This window comes from Camelina sativa, chromosome 10 (genome assembly GCF_030686135.1).
Source record: "Camelina sativa cultivar CO46 ecotype springtype chromosome 10, ASM3068613v1".
NCBI lineage: Eukaryota > Viridiplantae > Streptophyta > Magnoliopsida > Brassicales > Brassicaceae > Camelina > Camelina sativa.
In genome coordinates, this window is record NC_141889.1 from 21,311,780 (window position 1) to 21,329,573 (window position 17,794).

The 17,794-nt window shown below is 33.5% G+C and overlaps 2 protein-coding genes and 1 pseudogene across 2 annotated transcripts; 1 reads left to right on the plus strand and 2 right to left on the minus strand.

The window, feature by feature from the left end:
* Positions 1–701: 701 nt before the first annotated feature.
* LOC147936329 (uncharacterized) lies at positions 702–2,160 on the minus strand (annotated as a pseudogene).
* A 5,526-nt stretch (positions 2,161–7,686) lies between these two features.
* On the plus strand, positions 7,687–10,359 carry LOC104719346 (wax ester synthase/diacylglycerol acyltransferase 1). Its single transcript, XM_010437257.2, has 7 exons — positions 7,687–8,040; positions 8,258–8,830; positions 8,930–8,996; positions 9,266–9,357; positions 9,453–9,662; positions 9,754–9,891; positions 10,032–10,359. Exons 1-7 carry the CDS (start codon positions 7,858–7,860, stop codon positions 10,200–10,202), a joined length of 1,434 nt encoding a protein of 477 aa, XP_010435559.1. The 5' UTR covers positions 7,687–7,857; the 3' UTR covers positions 10,203–10,359.
* A 1,986-nt stretch (positions 10,360–12,345) lies between these two features.
* LOC147936330 (uncharacterized) lies at positions 12,346–13,852 on the minus strand. The gene is made up of 6 exons (XM_087468688.1): positions 13,823–13,852; positions 13,720–13,756; positions 13,314–13,378; positions 12,971–13,103; positions 12,770–12,852; positions 12,346–12,685 (listed from the first exon to the last, which is right to left on the minus strand). The coding sequence occupies exons 1-6, from the start codon at positions 13,850–13,852 to the stop codon at positions 12,503–12,505; spliced, it is 531 nt and encodes a 176-aa protein (XP_087324814.1). The 3' UTR covers positions 12,346–12,502.
* Between the last annotated feature and the right edge of the window lie 3,942 nt (positions 13,853–17,794).

Here is a 17,794-nt window from a genome sequence, read left to right on the forward strand (position 1 = left end):
ACTCATGGATCCACTCCCCAAAAGCTAAAGAATCTGGCAATAAACGACCATTTCCTCCAGTTCTTTCGTCCAACCGAACAATTGAGTTAAAGTCTCCACCGATTACAACATGTCCAACCACACTCCGAACCACCTCTGTCATATTTTGCCATAAACCACTTCTCCTGCTCACCGTCGGAGCAGCGTAAACAACAATTAAATTGAGGATCTCCTCCCCATTCATAATTTTTGCCTGAATGAACTGATATGAAGTTTCAACCACCTCCACAACTCTGACCTCGGTCCTCCACAACAACCAAAGACCTCCACTCTGACCTACTGCATCAACTCGAAAATTGTGATCAAACCCGAGCCCTCGACAAATCTGGCCCGCACGATCCCCACCAGCATGCGTTTCAAACACCGCCAACACATCCCCCTTAAATTTCTTCAATAGGTATCGAATAGATATCCTAAAATTGGGTTTCTTCGCCCCCCGACAATTCCACATTAGACAATTCATGATTTCTTTTTAAAATTCCAACAGAAAAGCCGGGGAGAACTGTTATGTACTCCTTGATCCCTTCTCCACCTCCACCGGACCTTGCCCACCAGCCACAACTGAACTCGGCAACCCTGTTCGTGGTTCAATTGGCGAGCGCTCATCCCCTCCACCGGTGTGAGAACCAGACTCTTATCATCCCAAACCATAGGATCTTTACTCACGACTCCCACACCAGGGCGACTAACATGCTCCGATTCCATTCGTAGCCGTTACCGTTAACAAACAACTCCTCCGCTCCCGTAATTGGGCCAAAGACTAATCCTCGAGTTGGTCCAACAATTCTATGATGGGCCTTGTGTGATATCCTCTTCACTCCCTTCCCCGTAACACCTGTTTTACCTTTATTTCCCTCACGAGGGCCACTCCGTCCCAACTCGGCAGTAGCTCCAAACACTACTGGTTTCGCTTGTACCGCACGCTTCCCATCTTTCATATGATTCAGTGTATTCATATTTTCCTTATTTCCTCCTCCCTCACTCGAAGCTTTCCTTAGCTCTAACATTGCGATATCTTCCTCCAACATGCCAAAACTATTCGACACAGGGATATTATCAGATCCACCACCATTAAGAGGTTCCCTTAACACACGATCCGATTTTCCTTTTGTGGTCACCCCCGTAGAAGTTTCCTTATTCGACCCCATAGCTGTACGACGTCCCGCCCTCCTCACCGGAGTGAAACCATCCCCCAACGGCGTTTCACCCCCGGTCGGCGTGCCTTCCCTCATACCCATAGTCTCTGATACCACCATAGCTTGCGACTGGTGCTCGACAACCTTCTCCTTAACCCTACGCGGACAGGAGTGAACCATATGTCCATACAAGCCACAACCAGAGCAAATGCTAGTTAACCCCTCATATGCAACGAAGTACCTCTCCCCATTGATTAAAATGGTACCCTTCAGCGATCTCTTCATGTTCACTTCCACACACACCCGAGCAAAACATCCCCGTTCAAAGTTTAGTGTCGTAGCATCGACCTTGAGGGGGTTCCCCAAACCTTTAGCAATATCCAATAATATTTGGTTATGGTAAAAGTTAACTGGCAAATTCGACAAACGAATCCACACCGGCGTCGTGTCAATATCATTCCTCATGGGGTCAAACTCTGGAGACCAAGCCTGCACCATAAGGTAGCTACCAAACGTCTGCCATGGCCCTCCAGTGAGTGCCCCCACATACTCCTCCTCCGACTCAAATCTGATCATGAAAATTGCCGAGAGAGATCCAAAACATACATCATTCCCTTCGGCTTCCATAGCTCTCGTAGCTTACAACTTAAAGCCGCAATCGAAACATTCACCCCCAACACCTTAACGATCATACACCTTTCCCACAACCCATTCATAGCCTCCATCACTTTATTCCTATCGTAACCACCGGTTCCCCATCCTCCCCATTCGGGAACTCCAGCCGTATCCTCTCCGAGACAAAACCAGCATCAAGGACATCCTCTGGAGTCTTCATACCTCCCATATTCGTACCCCTCACTCGAGCCACCCAAGAACCCTGCCCATCAGGAGGGTCTCCCGGAGGCCTACTTCGCTCACCAGCATCCTCCATCGTCGCATCTTGCTCATGTATCCCCAAAACCCTAGTCGCCTCCTTTTCTCCCATTTGTACTTGTGAACATATGAATAAAGGAAATATTGACCAATAAAATAAAATAAAGGAAATATAATATTTCCTCCGATTCAATTTATTTGTCGATTTGTCGTCGTTTAAGGTTTTTGTACACAAATTAAAAAAAATATTAAAATTTTTGTTTTAGTCTTTATTAATAATTTTTTAATTTTTTTAGTTGATCAAAACATTAAAATAGTTGGAATAAAATTAGAAACTTTATCACATATCTGTATTAAAAATTTTAAATGACAACTGTATGAAACAAAATTTTAACTCTAAAACGACAACTTAAAAGAAAGGAAAGGAGTATATATATAGCAAATTGGTAATCATATAAACATCATTCTCAACACCTATAGACTCTCCATCAATAGCCAAGACCTCACAAAAAATACATACATAATTTTTTTTTTTTAAACAACCTGGGCACGTGCCCCACCCTATGCCTCTCTACGTTCGCCTCATTCAGCACATCAATTAAAAACATCTTCGCTAGTTTAGGATGTACTTATGACTAAATCTTTACATAAGTGTAACTCGTTCCGTATATGTAGTTCATTCGTGAGCAAAGTTAAAATCGTTGATTGTACTGTACAATCGAGGGCATTTTGGAGATTGTTTCATAAATTTCTATTATAAATTTAAAAATATATAAAAAAATTCTACTATAATGAATTTGAAAGATCTATCACTCTTTGCATACATCATCCGAAGTCACTTGCTCCATAAAAATGAAATAATGTTTCATAACAACAGTAGAAAGCCGAGTAAAATTGGTAATCGAGAATCGAGTGTACCTATAGCTTAAATAAACCATTCAACATGTTATGCCAAAAGTTGGGAGTATGTTACTTATACTTATATTGGATGAAGCATCTACTTGCTGGTTGCGGCCGTTAAATATATTGTTACATAATCGGTCTTTCTAGTGAAAAGTTTGTTTGTCCTAGTGGTAAAAACAGTGTAATATAAACATCTTAGATATCATGAGTTCAAATCCAAAAAAAAAAATTTGGGCTTGTGGTCCTAGAATTCTCTATAACTGCTCTTTCACCTACGTACTAGTTTATGTCAATATCATTTAGTTGTAGGGAGCCTCAATTAGCATTTACCGGATCAGACATATCTTATGTTGTCACACGTTTTTCTTGCAATTTATGCGTTGCCCAACTTCATACCATTGATAGGCTACCAAACGGGCTCTTCGTTACCTTGCTGGAACATCCAACCATGGTACTTTTATACACAACTACAAGGATTCACCAATGACTCTTCATGCTTTCTCAGATACGGTTTGGACAGGTGATACTGATGACTTTGTTTCTACCAATACGTTCTATTGGTCTTCCAAAAAGCAAAAAGGAGTTGCTTGATCGCCGATGGAAGCTGAATATCGATTTGTTGCAAATACATCCTGTGAACTATGATATATTGTGATAATATTGGTGTCACATATCTTTGTGCAATCCGGAATTTTACTTAAGAATAAAGCATATCGCTTTAGGCCTTGTTCTTTAGCTGAAATAGCGACTGTGACTGTGTAAAACGATGGTGAACGTAAAAATTATGAAAGCAAAACGACAATTTAAAACTGTAATAAAGGTGACGCCGGAGAAAATGGAAGTGGGATTAAAAAAGCTGGAAGCGGGATACAGCGACTTAGGAGTCGTCAAAAAAACCAGCGATCAGAAACTACTTTCACGTCATCAGTTCCAAAAAACTCAGCGACTGATTTTTTTAAAAACTGTGTCGTCCGTTCAGCTTCCCCCTCTTTAATTTTCAGTCGCAGACGCTATTGCAGCGATCAATAAAAGAACACCTTACTCTCACATCATTCAGAATCTCATTCAAGTGGGTGCTTTAATTTGTGTGTCTCTCATGTCAACCCATGATCAGCTAGCAGATGGACTGACAAAATCGTTACCTAGGACTCAATTTCAAAAGGCTTGTTTCATGATTGGCGCGACTAAAGTCCTTACATCTTAAGAAATATCAAAAATAAAAGTCCTTACATCTTGAGGTGTATCAAAAATATTCTCATATCTATGATTAACGTATGTTATGGATCTATTTAATTATGTACAGCTTTTTTATACTGCAACTAGTATTTAACTCGTGGTACACCAGGGGACAATGATTTAATTTTATTTATAATATTTTTTTATTTTAGCGGTATTTAATTTAGTAATAAAATTATATATTTTTAATTTTTTATATTTTTATATTTAAGCGGTGATACAATTATTCTTAAAATATTATAATTTTATCAGGATAAAACACTAAAATTATGAATTATAACTGTTTGTATAATGTATAATTAATCAGAATACTATTTTTTATTTATTTAAAATAATACTATATTATTGTTTTGTTTGATATAATTATTTAATTTAACTGATTGTTTATTTTTCAGTGTGTAGAGTTTAATGATTGATTTTTCTATTTTTATTTTATTTTGGGACACATATATATAAAAGAAATTTGCTTATTGCTTTTTATTTTATCAATTTACCATATTTTACTTATTGCTTTTAGTGAAATTTTGTAGGGACTAAAATTTTAAATAAGCAAAATTAAAAGGATATAACCGAAAATGTACTTCATAAATGTATATATAAATTAGTCTCTTATAACCCTACCTAGCTACTCCCTCTATATAATTAGTTACTCTTAATTATATTCAACATTCATATTTAATTTAGAACGTATCTAAAAGACTAAGGTTCGAGTCTTTTCACTGCGATTTCAACTATCCTTATCTATTGTGGGTGCCGTCAGTAACAATTACCCGACTCGTTCACAAGTTTTGGAAATCAGTTTTGAGTTTTAGTTTTAAGTTGCATATTCTATGAAGAAGAACATTATATGAAACCAACAGTATTTGGTATGAAATTAAATATAGTAGGTAGGTACAACATTCATCTCCTTCCTGCCAACAAATTAATTGTTCATAAATATTTGTGAACACGTTCACATCTTTCTCATGGACCAAATTAAAGATCTGAGCAGGCTCGTAATTAGATGAGTTGTGTGGTCGATATTGTACCCTTTTAAGTCTTATATATGCCATTCAACTACTCGAAACTTATCTCTCTCCATGCCAACACTACAATAGCATACAGTATTAATTAATTAGTAAAGTATAGATCATTAATCAAATTATTAAAAAATGATAAATACGAACTTGAGATCAATGTTAAACAAATTCAACTGGATCATAAAGATCAGCGAGTTGGTTAAATTCAAATAGACATGAGCAGAATTAATTCTTAGTGCAATAGTTTTTTCTGTAAAGCTACAACGATCTAGCACCAAAACGAACAAGTGGAGTTCAAACCAAGGTGCCAAAAATTTAAGTTTTGTTTATATTTAAACTAACAAAAAGTTTCAAAGCCCAAGATAAAAAGTTATTTTTTCTTTTTCTTCTCGGCTTTGTCTCAAGTGGTGAACTTGTGGGTTCTATAGCTGAAAAATGTTTAAGGATGCATTTTCATTGTGCGTTATGTAGAGACCACCCAATTTCAGCCTTGTTGTTAAGTTTCTTGGTAGGGACATTAATTAGTTTCTTTTATAACGCAAAAATTAAATCAAGTTTTTTTGAATAAATATGTGAATTTTCATTAAATGAAGAGATGAACTTTGCATCTACATTAACATTTTTAAAGTATATTTTAAAGAAAATATTTGTTTTAGTAAATATTTACAATGCCATTATTATATTTATGTATCTAAACAACTTTACAATTAATTCCCAATACTATCCATATAACCAAACATAGCTAAAATATTTTAACATTAATTGTAAAATTATCCATATAATTGTAACATCCACGAGCGGAATTTGGGGATGGGTGTCGATCGACACCAGGGGTGTGTCGATCGACACCAGCTCTTCTGGTCCGACCAAGTTATTTTAATTCGCAATTTTGGATTGATTTGGTTTGATTGGTTTGTCCAAACCGAGTATATAAGCAGAGAAGCAACGAAGTTGAGGGTTTGGAGAGTGTTTTTGTGGCCGCTTGCGAGAAGAAAAGAGAGAAAGGCGAAAACTTGTGAGTTGAGAGGATTTTGGCTTGTTCTTAGTGATTTTGGTGATATATGTGGTTGTGGAAGGGAGAGTTGTTGCTGGGAACGAAGGAGAAGCTTCTTAAGGTGTTGTTTCCACCGTTTCTCAACCAAATCTTCCTGCAAAAGAGGTGAGTGCTTGGTCATAGCTGATCTAAGCCTTAGATCCATTTTGTTTTGGCTGTTCTTTGTTGTTTGTGGTGCTTTGCTTGTGTGGGTTGGTTGGTTTCATGTTTCCATAGGTTCCTAAAACATTTGGGAGAGTTTGGAACGAATTAGAGGCGATTCGAAACAGGGGTTCGACGTTCGACTTCTTGCAAATCGTATCTGTGAAGGTGGTATCGATCGACACCTGTTAAGTGTCGGTCAACAAAATGGCCGTGCCTGTATCGGTCGACACCGACCTAGCGTAAGTCGACACCGACTTAGCGTAGGTCGACACCAGACATGTCCACTTCTTCAATGGGTCATAATCGGGGCCAGCTCATACGTGTATGCCATTTAAATCAGTATATATCGGGTTTTGTTTTATATCAACATCATACATTATGTGGGTAGTTAGATATAATAAATTACATTTTTTTTTAAAAAAACGTTATATCCTCATGGATGCATCTTTACCTACAACAAATAGTTAAAAAAAAAAAAAGTTATAGTAGCCAGGGACCAACAATTATGTCAACAGTATACACCAAAATAACATAAATGTAGCTCGAACAGTACTAATGGAATCGCATTCTATTAATACGCTTCCACATGTTGGCATGAAAGTGTATTTTGATTTCTAAAATATGTTGAACTTTCAAAAAAAAAAAAAAAAAAATCAAATGGGCAATTAAAACATATCTGATAGATTTGTATAGAAATTTATTGGGCTACGATTGCTAATAAATTTATGTTGGACAAACTGCATACATAACGTCACGTACGTGTATGACTAAAACTATTAGAGACTTCATTTCTTGCAAATGGTTAACGTACAAGTACATATTTTTTCTTTTCTTTTAAATTTAAGGCAACTCCAATCTAATTTTTGTCCTCTGTTACTATCTTTATAATTACTGATGTACAATAGTAATAGCAAAATGTCCAAGTAGTATACTCTTCGGTTTTCTTATTTTCCACATATAATTTTTATTTAATATATTTTCTTCTAATTTTTTTTTGTCAACCATTGGACCACAACATGCCAGCCCATTAGCCTAATTCCTACATTTGTAGAGAACGAAACTCGATCCTTGGTGTGATGGTGCCTTATGCATTAAAGACTTACTATTGGCCACTACATTATGGTCATTTCAGCATATACTTAATTATTTCTCTATCTAATTTGTTGATCAATTTGAAGTTTATGAAGACAATTTCTGTTAAAACAACAGCTATTATGAAATGATATTTAGAAACCAAATGGTTTTTATAAATAAAATGGAAGGACTTAATTTAAAAAACTACATAAAAGGAACCCACGAAGGTAGCAACCACAAAACCCTAACCTCATACCAAACCTCATTTACTACTTATAATAATATATAAAAAAAAAGACAGAAGGACAAAATATGAATGCTATAAAATCGAAGTAGTACTGCAAAAGGTTGGAGAATCATAAACAAAAAAACCATAAAAATGGAAAAATATATGGAGAGAGAAGAGCCAATGGAGCCGCTTAGCCCAATGTCACATATGCTAAGTTCCCCAAATTTCTTCATTGTTATAAGTTTTGGGTTTAAAATTAGATGCAACCCATCGAAATTTGTTGAAGGCATCAACAACTCATTGATCAATGCTCCCAGATTCTCTAGCAAAATGGTAATTTATAAATATTCTATACGTACGCATGCATTTTGTTATATATATACTATAGCTAGAATTTTGGTATATACATATAATAAGTATAAACATACTGAATAAGATATATATAAAGAATTCTTCACTGACTAATAGAATTAAATTTGTTTCTATCTCTTTAGTATGCAAATATCACAAGTATATTATTTAGGGATCATAATTTTTCTTGCCTTTTCAGGAGATAGACTACAAGAGAAAAGGAGAACCGGTGTGGATTCCTGTTAAAGTTCGAGTAGAAGATCATATAATTGTGCCGGATCTTGACTATCCCAATATTGAAAATCCTGATCAGTTCATAGAAGATTATATTTCAACAATTGCTAACATTCCAATGGACATGTCCAAACCACTTTGGGAATTTCATTTGCTCAACGTAAAGACATCAAAAGCAGAATCTTTGGCTATAGCAAAAATACATCACTCAGTTGGTGATGGAATGTCTCTTATGTCTCTCTTACTTGCTTGTTCACGAAAAACATCAGACCCCGACGCACTAATTTCTAGTACCGTGGCTACAAAGAAACCTGTTAATTCCATGGCTTGGTGGTTGGTTGTTGGGTTTTTGTTTTTAATAAGAGTCACCTTCACCACTATTGTTGAATTTTTCAAGTTAATTCTTACAGTATGCTTCATGCAAGATACCAAAAATCCTATTATGGGTAATCCCAGTGATGGATTTCAATCTTGGAAGCTTATCAATCGGATAATAAGTTTTGATGATGTCAAGTTTGTGAAGGACACAATGAACATGGTATGTATAGTAATTATTATCTTGCTTTATATATTGATCACTCATTTCAGTTTTACGTACACTTTATCTAACAACTTCATAATATTCAAAAATTTTCAGAAGGTGAATGATGTTCTTCTTGGAATGACACAAGCAGGTCTTTCACGATATTTGAGTAGCAAATATGGTTAATTCAAACTCCTTTCTCCTTTTATCAGTATCTATCATTTACCATATACCTTCTTTTTTCAATTATTTTTTTTTACCATAAAAAAAATCCACACACCACATTACCTATAATATTTTTTTTCTTCAATTATTTTATTTTCGATATGTAATCACTTCCTATAATATTAAAAACCAGAGGTACTCAATCACTCAAACCATAATTACATCATAATTCATAGTATTTGAACATCCTCAATAATACTTCTAATATTTGATCATTGTTGACAGATGGATCAAAGGCCGAGAAGAAAGAGATCTTAGAAAAGCTCCGTGTTCGTGGTGCTGTAGCTATAAACTTAAGACCAGCAACAAGGATAGAGGTGATAGTCATCATGTTCATAGTTATATACAATCATACAAAACCAAAATTTTAATTAATTTTAAGTGTAAAGTTTAATAAAATATGAAAATGTAGGATTTGGCTGATATGATGGCGAAGGGTTCAAAGTGTAGGTGGGGAAACTTCATAGGAACTATCATATTTCCTTTGTGGGTGAAATTCGAGAATGATCCATTGGAGTACATCCGACGAGCCAAAGCTACAATGGATAGGAAAAAAATATCTCTCGAAGCGTTTATTTTCTATGGAATCATAAAATTCACCTTGAAATTGTTTGGAGGAAAGGTGAAAATATACAAAACCGATATGAGCAATGTCTATTCGATACAACTTAATGCATTTAACTAATTTTTCTTTTACTGTAAGAAATTAACAGGTAGTAGAAGATTTTGGAAAGAGGATATTTGGTCACACATCCTTGGCATTTTCAAATGTGAAAGGTCCCGATGAAGAAATAAGTTTTTTTCACCATCCGATTTCATATATCGCGGGAAGTGCATTAGTTGGATCACAAGTAAGTACAACTGATTTCATATATACTTAAATCATTCCTTTTATGAAGTACATTTGTTTACTCTTCTAAAAGATTATGAAACTTTTGATGAAGTTAAATTAACTAATTGTTTCTTTTATTTTGTTTTTGTGATGTTTAAGGCTCTCAATATCCATTTCATAAGCTACGTAAACAAGATTGTCATCAATCTAGCTGTTGACACAACAACTATTCCAGATCCACATAGACTATGTGATGATATGGTAGAAGCACTCAAGATCATCAAATATGCTGCCATGCAAGAGAAAAGATCTCGTAAAAGCGAAGTTTAAAAAACATCACCTGATGTTTGATCAAACCTATGAAATGTATAACAAATATGAACTTTTCTGTTTCAGTTAAAAAATGTAAAAAAAATAATATATATATATATATATGTGATGTAGTGCAAGTTTGTTAATTTGGTTTGATCTAATATGTTTTATGAAACATTTTGAGAAATGTCGGCAAACCAAAAAAAAAAAAAATCGCCAAAAAAAACACATCATTGAAGATAATTTAGAAGTCAATCATGAACTCAGCTTAAAATCAATTAAAATCTATCTGGCAAGAACTTTAATTTAAAAAGGTATTGTGAAAATGATGCCTCAATAGCATAATAACAGAAACGTCAATATACTGATAAAAGTAAAAACTTTGAACTACTAAAGTTATTATTTATTTATTTTTACGAATTTTAAACCATAATACAATCAAATAAACCCATATGCATTTATGTAAATTCAATGATGCGACACCGAAAATTGAAATTCCTTTAATTCGCAAATAAGAAATTAGTCGTTTGTTGATGCAAGATTTTTAGTTTGTGGGCTAAGCATTTTGTTATGAAATTAAACCAACAAGAAATGAATAGAAACATTAAGACGTTTCCAAATTACAATGAGAAAATTTATTAGAGAGAAATGGGATAGGCAATTTTCCATGGAAAAGGATCCCATCCCTCATTATTTCTCCGTTCATGGTTCTTAACTTCTTATAATAGTCAGTTTGATCTTTTATCATTTATTTCCATCGAAAAAGATCCCATCCCTCTTTGCTGGACATCATGTCACATTCTGGAATACATTGAAAAATGGGTGTTTTGCGATACACCATGAATCTCCCGTGTAGTCTAGGCGGTATACGCTTGTGCTCCTTCCCTCGGTCAACTTTCATAGTTGTGTATACATTAGTTTCCTCTCCCAAGGTTAGGGATGTTAAAATGGATAAATCCATCCTATTTAAATCCATTCTATTTAAGTATAAACCTATTTAGTTTTGAAAATCCATTTAACGTAACTGTACCTATTTAAACATACATCGACCCATTTAAATCCATCAAACCCATTTAAGTATATAACTTTGGTGCTAATATGCAATTTTGTATTTTTGTGAGAATTTTTTTTAATGATGGAAAAACTCGGATTCTCGGTTTGAGCGGAAAACTGTTTTGTAAAAAATAATTTTAATAACAAAAGACAATTTTGTATTTTTGGCGGGAAATTACGTTTGTACGATTTTGATGGGAAAACTTGGGTCTACGGTTTTGGCGGGTATGTTGAATTAAAATAAATCCATTTAAACCCATTTATGACAAAAAAAAATTATGGGTTTAAATGGGTTCGTTTTAATTCAACACTAGGTAAACAACCCACACATAGTGCGGATAAATCGATTCAAATAAAATTATTATGAGTAAAATTATTATTTGAAATTTAAGATTCGCTTGTATAAAACAAAATATGTAACTAATTTTTATTATTATTCAAATTTGCGATTATTTTGTGTAAAAATACATTTCACCCGTTATTTGAATATAGAAAAGAATTTTAACGTGGTGGAGAAATTTGTATGGACTTTATTTTAATAAAATATAAATAATTATCAATTAAAAAAAATATTTTGTTGTTTTTGAAAGAATAGTAATATAGATTCAAATTAAATGGCTATAAAAAGTTTTAATTTATGTAATGAATTTAAATTTAAATTTATAGTAGCATAGATGTAATTAGTTTAATTAATGAGGATTATTTGCTAAAATGTGCTTCTAGCTCTCTGGCGACGACACATCATCATTTTTTTAGAATGTTTCTCTATTAATATATAGGGATACCCGTTTAATAAATGAGTGTTGTATATTCATATTAACATGGCGGGTATGTTTCTTTGTCATGTATTAAAGGGTAAAATTAATTGAAGTTAGCTCCGCAAGTGTAGAATTTGAAGTTTGCGGACGGTTGCGTCTACCCAAACATATCCCAATCGTCCGACAGTTGTGGGATAACCAATTTAATTTAACCATTAGACCCGTCCCATTTAACTGTGACAGATCTCACTGTCCATTTCGACAATGGGATTAGCCATGATCTTACCAAACAACGCCAAGTGTTCTCGAATTTATGAAGTTTTCATATAATATGAACTACGACCACCAACTGGATCAATTTAGCCTTTATATTACTCATCTACATTATCACAAGACATCAAAAATCAACACATCCATTGTAGCGTTTGTGTTTTGGCCCATTTGCTATACAAGCTAAATCCAACTACTTAATATAACCAAAAATAGACAAGATAATATTCAAGAATCTCATGTGTTTGCATGAGCATGCTTGTCAAGAAACGCCTTAGCCAGGTTACTAAAGCTTACACTGACTGAATCAGCTGCTGCGTACCTCTCTATGAGATCCACCACTTCTGCTCTCAAGATCTGCTCTCTTGTTGCTCTGTTATAGTCACACATGTAATACAAAGCCCCAAGTGCGTAATTCACCTATTTGAAGAAAAAAAACAATTTTGAGTTTCCATTTAAACACCAGAGAGACATTAATAAGGCGAGAAACTCGTGTGGACTCACAGTGTTCCGCACAGGACTTGATAAACATTTGATTATAAGAGGAATTCCATGAGCCTCGACAATTGTAGCAACATTTTTCGGGTCTGCACAAGAAGAGAAAAGAGCATTTGGTTTGATGATCAGTAAATTGCAGTTATGGCAACAACAACAAAAACACAGTTTAGAATCAGAGAGTAAAATTGTATATTCAAGGCATTTTACCGGCACAAGCGTTGTATAATCCTCCTATTCCAAATTCCACGAGCTTTTCATTTGGCTCTGTTAGACAGTCTATGAATAGTTCCAAGACATTTAGCTGCTCGAGTACACCATTAACATTTTCATCGTGAGAAGACTAAAGTGGGGGATATTTGGGTTCTCCATGGGAAACGATAGAAGAACATGAGCATACTCAGAGAGTTACCCAAAGTTTGCTACAATTTTCTCCTTTGTATCTGCAGGTGCAAAAACAACAATTGTGTCTCAAAATAACTTGACAAAACTAAAGTGAAAAAAACCAGAGAAATACTAAATTAGGCTAGCTAAGCTAAATCTATAGTCTAACAGAAGCATTTGAAAGTGATGACAGCAATTTGCCATAAGGCAGAAGTATCGATAATGTAGGACAATCTACATAACTCAAAATTTCAAAACAAGAGTTAAATTGCCAATCCCATATCTAGGGTTTGCACATTCTATGATATGTGCACTGTTGACTGACGTTCGATATGTGCCGATACAGTAATGTTTAACACAAACCACCGTATCTTCTATTTTAAGTACCCTAATGTTCCATATGAGCCACACACACACACAATCCTTAAAAACAAATGGCAACAGATATATTAATCACAAGAAAGCACCAAAGCAAGTCCTATGCAACAATACTTTCTAAATGTTCAAACAAAAACATGAATCAGTTACTTATTATGGTCTACAACTAAAACCCAAAGCTAGTACAGCATGCCTACCTTGATCAGTTGCAATTTGAAACTGACTCACAAGCTCCTGCAAATTTTAATAGAAGAAGACAAAAACTCAGCTCCAACAACAACAATGCTTCTTCACAGAGACCTGTAGAAATTGAAGCCTTTGTGTGTCCATGTTTTCCTGTACGTTCTTCTTGTCTTCCCTTATTTGTAAACATTCCTTCTCACTAGAGACGAATGAATTATGGAATTGTTCTTCTGCAAAGACTATATATTAACGTGAGTGGATCATCAATCATTATAATCAGAAGCCAAATACGGATATTCTGAATAATCCAAAAGTGCAAAATCAACTCAGGATAAACAAATCGGAAGCCCAATCGAAAAAATCAAAATCAAAATCGAGAGAGAGAGAGAGAGAGAGAGAGAGAGCTCTTAGTCTGAAAAATGAGAAAGCTAAGCAGCTGATATATCTTACCTGCTGGAGGCTAGGGATCCCAAATATCGATCGACAGAGAGAGAGAGCTCTTAAGCTTACAGCTCTTTTAATCAAATGGAGAAAATTACACTGAAATCGGATCTGTTAATTGGAGAGAGAGAGAGAGAGAGAGAGAGAGAGAAAATATATTTTTTTTTAAAAAAAAAAGAGAAATTAAAATTGGAAAATAATATTGACAGTAAAATAGATTTAAGAGATGTTTATTTCGACAAAATAATAATATGTTTTAATTTAATTTATTATTACAATTTTATTTTGAAAATTTATATAGTAGTATTTACAATTTATAACATGAAATATATATAAATTAATTCGCTAATTTTTTTAGAGAAATACCCTAAAATAGCACTAAAACAAGTTTTATGGACAACTATAGCACATATTCTATAAATTTCCAAAAATAACATTATTTAACACATTAAAATATTTAAAATTAATTTTTAGAATTTTGTTTTTAGGTTTGGGTTCTCAATTTTATATTTAGGGTATAGTTTTGAGGGGTAGGATTTAGTATTTTGAATTTAGAATTTAATTTTTAAAAATTAATTGGTGTTATTTTTGGAATTACAAACATGTTGTGCTAAGTTTGGAAAAAGAAACTTGATTTGGTGCTATTTTTGAGAATTTCCTTTTATTTTACTACATTATTACCAATTCATATATTAATAAATACACGTTACATATACGAGTATTAGTTTTACACAATAAACTAGGTTTTACCCCGTGGTACACCACGGGTCTATTATTTTGTTAATATGATATTGTAATAGTTTTGTGGTGTTTGTAGTCGATGGTGAATTGCATCTATATATACTGTTAACGGTTGTAGATAAGTTTTGTATAAACTCTTGATTTGCAAGTTGAGAATATACATTTTATGATTTGGTTAGTTATGATTTAGGAATAAATGATATGTTGTATTCTTATTTTGATTCTCAATTGATATTATTGGATTAATAGTGTACATTTAAAGCTAATAAGAACTTAGTAAAAATGTAATCGTTTATTAAACGCAAATTAGATATTTCCTAAGATGTGTTCATCTTGAATTAGTTGCTATATTATAGGGATGTGATTACAGAATTTGTGTTGTCAATTCTTTTTGTCAAACTCAGCCCAAAAAATTCGGCATGTAAATTAGATATTTCCTAAGATACAATGGGCATTAATTGACATTAATTGAATGTAAATAAGTACGCTATAGATTAAAAACCGGCCCAATATATTCAGTAATCTTAAAGAGGATCCGGATAATTGAATCGGTTATAATTTTAGTTAAAAATCTGACCCGAAGTTGGCAAAAAGCCAAAAAGGGATGGCACCCTATTGTACTTTAAAAATGTATTTCGAGCTCTAGATGTAGATATACTTGTTTGGTTATAAATATCCTAAGAAAAATTTTAAAATATATATCCGTTTATAAAAATTCAAATCACATCATATGCTGAAAAAAATCTAAAAATTTATTAACTTTATGTATTAAATAGTAATTAAAATAATTAAATATAAGATTAAATAAAAGTGCAAGGAGAATTATATTTTAGTCTAACATATTGATTTAAGTTAGGTAGATAGTTTTTAGGAAATTAATATTATCAAATATGGTAATGATGGTGTTTGGTTGTAAGGATTGTAGAGAATTTGGATACAAAGATAAGAGTTGGATACAAAAATAAGAGTTTGGATACATAGATAAGAGAGGATGACACAAAAATGTATTTCAAAAATGTTAAGATAGATATATTGTAAATCCCTTACATATTTACATTTAATTTTGTATGCACTCCATAGACAATATTTCATGTAATGTATCCAAACTCTTAATATCTTCATACCACTTGGCATGGGTTCCACTACAAGAAAACAAGCGATTTGCGAAGGAAAATTTCCTAGCAATTCCCTCGCAAATAGCCTATAGCAAGGGATTTGCGAGAAACAACCATCCCTCGCAATTCGCTTCTCACAAATTAAAAAATCTCGTAAATTCCTCGCAAATTTTGCGAGAAAACTTTTCCATAACATATCCCTCGCAAAGTTTGACTAGTAAATCCCTCGCAATTATTACTATTCATTTGCGACAATTTTAAAAATAGTATATTTATGTTTTTGATTGAAAATAAATTATATTTCTGCTAGGAATTTGCGAGGAAACATAAAATGTTATATAAAAAATTAATTAAATAACTAAGAAAATTATATAATGTATTTAAAATTTAATAATTTTAACAAAATAATTTCCCAATCCTCAAAACATTCATCGCACCGTTTACGTTTTTGGCCCAAACTGGCGAAATCGCCATCTTTGGTATTTCCAAACTGAATCCAACTACTTCATCGTGAAATGATGATATTCAAGAATCTCATGTGTATGCATGAGCATGCTTGTCAAGAAACGCCTTAGCCAAGTTACTAAAGCTTACACTGACTGAATCAGCAGCTGCGTACCTCTCTATGAGATCCACCACTTCTGCTCTCTTGTTGCTCTGTTATAGTCGCACATGTAATACAAAACCCCAATTGCGTAATTCACCTATTAGAAAACAAATATTTTTTTGTCTAAAAATCATATGCACTCTTTTAGCAAAGCATTGCAAATCTTAAAATAGCCCGAGAACTGATATAAATGTACTTCAAATAAACTTTATTACGAGAAGAGAACAATGTGCATTCTCAAAACTCATGTTAACATGGCAAAGCCAAAAACATTTTCAAGAATTTATTTATTTTTTTAAAAAAGACTAAAACTTTAGCTGTAGAAATTAAGGAAAAAAAACAAATCACATTATGTGACTGACCAACTAAATCCACAACAGTCGTCTAATGCAATATTATGCAAGTTAAGCAATAATTAGGAACAAAACTGATACCAAACAAAATAGGAACAATACTCTGAATCTAAGCACACTAAGATTATGAGATTAAAATTAATAGGCAGTGTAAACATCATCAAGAGACAAAGACTAATATCTAACATGTCTTCAATCTTATCTCTCAGTGACAACACCAAATCATTTACATTAAACTCTTCTTTTGAAAGCATGACCTGAAAATAAATAATTTCCTAATTATCATCAGATGTAAGAAAACCAATCAACAATACAGAAGAAACAAATCATCAGGTTATTATTCTTTAATGAACAGAATAACATCATGAGAGTAACATATGATCGAAGATAACGAGTTTATTAAACAGCCTCCAAACCAAACTAAAGCAATAGGTTATGGTACTTTCACATGGCGATTAATGTATGAACCCAACAAGATCCTATCCCCAATCTACAAAAATTCAGCTAAACACCCAAGATAGCGTCGTAGAATCAGAAACCACAATTTCAATCTCACAATTATCTCAGATTCAGCCAAACACCAAACATCAAGAAAATATTCAAAATTCAAACATCCATAACTTGTCTAATAGAATCTGGTCCTTGTTCATTTCTCGAAGCTTCTTACTCAAACCCTCCCCAATCGACATCTTCAAATCGTCCTCCACCAGAGTCATTGAGTTGCAAAAACCTCAGAGATATCTTCAAATCCCCACGCTCCGGATCAATCATGGCTTCTCATAGATAATTACGAACATTGGGTTCGAGGTCACAGTGAAAAGAAGAGAAATAG

What these genes read in the sequence shown, in the direction of transcription:
- LOC104719346 (XM_010437257.2), top strand. Translation starts at nt 7,858, where the DNA reads ATGGAAAAATATATGGAGAGAGAAGAGCCAATGGAGCCGCTTAGCCCA. An exon ending in ATATTTGAGTAGCAAATATG is followed by an intron (nt 8,997 to 9,265) that starts GTTAATTCAAAC and finishes CATTGTTGACAG; the next exon opens with ATGGATCAAAGGCCGAGAAG. An exon ending in TGAAATTGTTTGGAGGAAAG is followed by an intron (nt 9,663 to 9,753) that starts GTGAAAATATAC and finishes AGAAATTAACAG; the next exon opens with GTAGTAGAAGATTTTGGAAA.
- LOC147936330 (XM_087468688.1), bottom strand. Translation starts at nt 13,852, where the DNA reads ATGGACACACAAAGGCTTCAATTTCTACAG. An exon ending in AAAGGCTTCAATTTCTACAG is followed by an intron (nt 13,757 to 13,822) that starts GTCTCTGTGAAG and finishes TAAAATTTGCAG; the next exon opens with GAGCTTGTGAGTCAGTTTCA. An exon ending in ATTATACAACGCTTGTGCCG is followed by an intron (nt 12,853 to 12,970) that starts GTAAAATGCCTT and finishes CTTCTTGTGCAG; the next exon opens with ACCCGAAAAATGTTGCTACA.